Source organism: Cyprinodon variegatus, unplaced genomic scaffold (assembly GCF_000732505.1).
Source record: "Cyprinodon variegatus isolate N-32 unplaced genomic scaffold, C_variegatus-1.0 Scaffold72, whole genome shotgun sequence".
In the NCBI taxonomy this organism is placed as follows: Eukaryota; Metazoa; Chordata; class Actinopteri; order Cyprinodontiformes; family Cyprinodontidae; genus Cyprinodon; species Cyprinodon variegatus.
The window spans coordinates 1,180,751-1,186,208 of record NW_015150525.1 but is presented as its reverse complement, the minus strand read 5'-3'; the positions used below and the strand labels follow the sequence as shown (position 1 = coordinate 1,186,208).

General features: G+C 39.8%; 1 protein-coding gene across 3 annotated transcripts in view; it reads right to left on the bottom strand.

The window, feature by feature from the left end:
- Positions 1-5,458, bottom strand: part of LOC107083326 (SLIT-ROBO Rho GTPase-activating protein 2-like) — an 88,945-nt gene that overhangs the window by 11,534 nt on the left and 71,953 nt on the right. For all 3 annotated transcript variants that reach the window (XM_015372458.1, XM_015372457.1, XM_015372459.1), the window contains exons 4-6: positions 4,514-4,576; positions 1,592-1,807; positions 1,222-1,350 (exon numbers count right to left, since the gene is read on the bottom strand). In XM_015372458.1, the coding sequence (XP_015227944.1) occupies positions 1,222-1,350; positions 1,592-1,807; positions 4,514-4,576 (408 nt within the window). The remainder of the gene's footprint in view (positions 1-1,221; positions 1,351-1,591; positions 1,808-4,513; positions 4,577-5,458) is intronic.

Sequence of the window (5,458 nt, the reverse complement as noted above, 5' to 3'; positions counted from 1 at the left end):
ATGACATTTCAACTTTATTCTCGAAATGGCGAGTTTAAAGTTGACACGTCAAGATTAAACTCAACATGACATTTCAACTTTATTCTCGAAATGGCGAGTTTAAAGTTGACACGTCAAGATTAAACTCAACATGACATTTCAACTTTATTCTCGAAATGTTGAGTTTAATGTCGGCATGTCGACTTTTAAAGTTGACATGTCGAGTTTAATCTCGTCATGGCAAAAATATTTTTTCTCTTCATGTGTGGCCCTAATACTCCGTCGTAGATCAGTGTTTGTAAGCTAATACACAGGAAAAATTATCAACACATGCTGAGTTCTGCAAAACTTTTATTCTAGAATAACTATTATTTATTACTTTCATTCAACCAGAGGCTTTGTGACACAGTGCATCACAGTGTTGATATAATGCTGGCTTACTGCACGGATAAATGTATTTGACCAGATATGCAGAAACTAATGCAGCATATCCTAACTGATTACATGGGGAAACATGGTAGTGGTAGCATCATGCAGTGGGGATGCTTTTTTTTTTTTATTGGGGGTAGGGATGAGAGGATTGTTGGAAGAACACAAAAATTAGTGTTGCACCGATAGAGACACAAGTATCGGGTACTAGAATAGTGGTATCGGTATCAGTGAGTACCAACAAATAGGGCACCGATACCATTTTAAAAGCCAAAAGTTTATTCAACTATTGTCACCCATTCCTGGTAGGCAATAAAATTTCCAAAAAATAATGATCTTGACAAAAAGTAAGCACATGAGGAATTCAAGACAAAAGAAAAACAGCAAGGAAAGAAAAACTACATTTAGATAATGGGGTAGGGGATAAAGTCGGGGAGAAAATATTTTCCTTCATTTTATGTCGCGTTTATGGCGCAGCTCTGCGCTCTAATAATCTATTAAAGCATTCACCTATAAACCATCAGAGTCTCTCTAAGCTTTTATACAAGACTTTGTTACACTTCTGTACCCCGTGTGTCTCAGCTCAGAGAGAAAACTACATAAATGCTAATAAAGAAGCTGTTGGCGCTCATGGCATGAAGCCTTTGGAAACAAAAGTGACACACGGACAAAGGACGGCCGCTTTGCCGCCTTCATTAGAGCCACTGAGGCTAATGTGAAGAGACGGACCCAGGGGACAGCACAAGCTCTAAGCAGAGGAACGAAGGACACACACCGGCTCGTATCACAGGGTTACAGCTCGTTTCCACTCACATCAATGATGTCGGAGAGGTCATGGATGTAATATTTGAAGACGCAGCTGTTGGTGGCCTCCAGTGCCAGCAGGTACTCATTCCTGGCCTTCATGGCTTTCAGCCTGTTCTCCGTGTATTTGGCCTGTCTCTGAAAAGCAGAAGAGATTCATGTAAAAAAAAAAAAAAAGGAAGGATGTTTGAAGAAGGATGGCAGGATGCGTGAAGGAAAGGTGGAGGGTAACAGGTGTTAATGTGAGACGCTTCAGTATTGATGAAAGGGGAAGACGAGGTGCAGCCACAGCAGAAAGGGTTAGCCACCATCCATATATCATTCATGAGGCGCAGACATGTTCCCCCCCCCCCAAAAAAAATCTTCCGCCCCAGCTGACCTTCTCCTTCATCTTTTCGATCTTTTTCACGCTGGAACGGCGGACGACTCTCTCCTCGGTCCTGATGCTGCCCAGCGCGTCTGGGGAGCGCGGCGTCTGCTTGTCTTCCTGTCGACTGGAGCGTCCCATCTGCTTCTCCTCCTGCTTCTCCGCCTCCTTCAGCTTGGACTCTGCATTGATGCTGTCAGTGTTGTACATGTGGTACGTCTTCATCACCTGGAAGCAGGAATTTGAGGCTTTAATCGATGCGTTTTTCAGATAGCCTGCGCCTCTGTGAGCTCACGGTGAAGGTTTAAGTGAGCACCTACTACATGCAGCGTCAGCAGAATTTCATTGACCACCACCAGAGCTGTCATTATACCGTTCTGCTCAGACCATCAAACAGCACAGCAGAAAAACACCCTACGCATCTATGAGAGCAATCTATTTCTATCTCTTTCTATACGTTATAATTAGAGAATAAGAACTGCTTTTATGGGCCTGGCTGGCCTACAGTACAGCTAAATAGTTTTCTTTAGCATAAAGCCAGGAATACACGCTGATGGCCTCAGTCATTTGGTGGTATCATGCACTATTTGGAGCCAAAACTCCAAATAGTTTTTGGAGTAAAACAATTACTCTGATGTTAACCCTTTAATACGTTCAATGTGGAATACATTTGGAAAATCTTTAATTTTAACAGAAACTATAATCATAAAATGTCAATTTGTGCAAATGACTTTTTAATTTGTATGGTGTGTCTTAAGCAATGCATACACTGTATGATGTTTTTGCCCTGGAAAAAATGACCCAGAAATAAATAAAAATTTCTTAAATTAAGTGTTAATTTCAGTAGGTTAATGAGATAGTTTGACAATGGAATGAGTACTTTTACTGTTAAAATAAGATAATTAGATAATATACACTTGAAATAAGACAATGCAATTGTGTTTTTTTTTTTTTTTATGTAAATTGTCTTGTTCTATTGGCAAAATGTCTCTTTTACCTCCTCAATCCAAGAACAAATGCACTTATTTTAAGAAAAAACTGATTTATCTAGATTTTGATTTTTTTTTTCAGTGTAGTGCTAACTTTCCAGTCGTGCGAGAATTTTTTGATCGAGCCGACTTTCAGCCTGATGGTGAGTCACGTGGTGTACAGGGGGTAACGAGGGGTGATCAGCCTCTCACAGCCGCCTCCCGATCAGGTATCGTGAGGTCGGGAGAAAATCAAACATGTTTGAAATTCAGTCGACCGTCGTGGGCAAATCGCTCAGTGGGCAAATAAGGATTCTTCTTCTTCTTCCTCTCAGATGAAAACACAGAAGCATGTCAGGGATGCAATGAGTGAAATGCAGTTCTTTCTGTAAAATTGACAGACCATAGTAGCCAAGTTTGCTCAGCCATGTCTTTGTCCAAATACGACGTCTCCTTTTCTTTTTAGGGCTTTCAGCACAAAATTACAGAAATTGCCAAGGCAGCGTTTTACTCTTCTCAGCTTCATATTCCTCTTCTACTCGTTTGGCTTCCGGATAGACGAGTCCGAGTAGCGACATCTCACTGCGGAGCTTAGACTCTTATTGTAAGTGTAGAGTAAAAATACTCAATCTATTGACAGACTATCGCATTGACCTACTCAAATTAAGGGTAAATACACTTAAAGGAATAGTACACCCAAAACATGATTAGCCTTCATTTTCTACTCACCCCCATGCTGAACAACACTCTGGAGTACTTTTTTGATATCTCAAATGCATCTGGAGATCTGGGAGGCTTCTTGCTGTCTGCTGACATTCAAATAATGGAGGTCTATGGCGCCCGAGACAGAAAGGTCCATAAAAGTCCACAAAAAACGTGTCAATATTCCTCCATACTGCTCGTCCAATGTATTCCAAGTTTCCTGAGTGGGTAGCGTCCAGAATTTACTCGAAACGAAGTCATTTAGAATGTTTTTAGAGCATAAACAGTAGTGTATAGGATTTCCTGAAAGCGCGCGCCTGCGAGTTCACGAGCCTACGGAAACCGTGGCAGACCAAACCAGACGAAAGTGCGCATTCAGCTCGGCAAAGAACTCGTGCTCTTCCTCAACACTGAAGTCCTCAGACATTTTTCTTTCGTTGTTTCTTTCTTTGCACAGGTAAACAGCACATTTCTTCTTCTACGCTTGCATTATCGGCAGAGCAGACGCTGAATGCGCACTTTCGTCTGGTTTGGTCTGCCGCGGTTTCCGTAGACTCGTGAACGCGCTTTTAGGAAATCCTATACACTACTGTTTATGCTCTAAAAACATTCTAAATGACTTCGTTTCGAGTAAATTCTGGATGCTACCCACTCAGGACACTTGGAATACATTGGACGAGCAGTATGGAGGAATATTGACACGTTTTTTGTGGACTTTTATGGACCTTTCTGCCTCGGGCGCCATAGACCTCCATTATTTGAATGTCAGCAGACAGCAAGAAGCCTCCCAGATCTCCAGATGCATTTGAGATATCAAAAAAGTACTCCAGAGTGTTGTTCAGCATGGGGGTGAGTAGAAAATGAAGGCTAATCATGTTTTGGGTGTACTATTCCTTTAATTTAAGAAATGTTTACTTATTTCTAGATAGTTTTTCCAGTGTATACCCACTTCTCCAGGGACCACTATACTACTGATGCCAAGTAATATGAAGTGAGCACGTTTTTAGGGTCAACTTTCAACAAACCATCAATAAAAAATAAAAAAAGACAGAAAACTAATACATTTTCATGCTTCTGCTTCTGTAGTCAGGGTTATCATCCCTCACTACTGAGAATAATCCCTGTAAAAATACTGCATTGGTGCATTAGCTAATCTGAAAGAGGAGTTTCAGCATCAGAGAGCAATTCGAGGGAAGGCATCTCTAATCCTAAAAGAAACAATCACACATAATATGTGATGATAACCAAAGGGGGGGGTTCTCACCGAGTAAAGTTCATTGAGAACTTTTATCAGGTCCTCCTGCAGCTGGGCTCCAACCTCTTTGCTCTGAAATGAAAAGAAAACACAGGCTGATTTGAACAAAGCACTCTAAATTAGGGTTGTCACGATACTAAACTTTTCAACTCGACACCGATGCTAAGGAAAATATTCGATACTCGATACCATTTTCGATACCAAAAGGATAAAAATAAAGACTCCAAAATTCTACAGAAATATTTCCATTAATAAATAAAATACAATAAATAAATACAATAAAGGTTGTATGCTTTGCTCAATATTAAGCAAGCTTGATAAAAAAAACTTATAAAATTAAAATGAAGTGTTCCTTCCTTGGCTATGCTTTGCAACTTGATTTCCTTAATGAGCCCAAAGTGAGATCAGCATCAACTATCTCAGCTGCCAAAGTGACAAGACCCAGAGCTGTTTGATGAAACCAGTCCTTCAGAAAGCTGGGTCAGAGATCTGTTAACTTAGCTTAATCAAAGCAGGAAGCAGTGTGACACTCATCTTTCAAAGCAAACAAACAGCTTAATTATGTATCATTTCTCACAGCATAGAGGGGTGATATCAAGGCCAAAAACAATGCTTTGGTTAACAGTTTTTATATCTCTTACATTAAAACATGTTGAATACAGTCACATTCATCCATTCATGATTGCTCGTCTGTTTAGATTGACTGAATTAGACAGCTCACAGTAAAAAAAAAATATAAAAAGTTCCTTTTAATTTTTTTTTTTCAACATTTAAAGGAAAAGTGCGATCAGCAAGGAATAATCAATGGATCATTTTTTATACCTGAAACTAAAATGTTGATTTAATAAATTTGGTGAATTTTATTCTTTTAGACTCTTTTATTTTTTTCTTCCTGTTTAAAGGAATAGTACACCCAAAACATGATTAGCCTTCATTTTCTACTCACCCCCATGC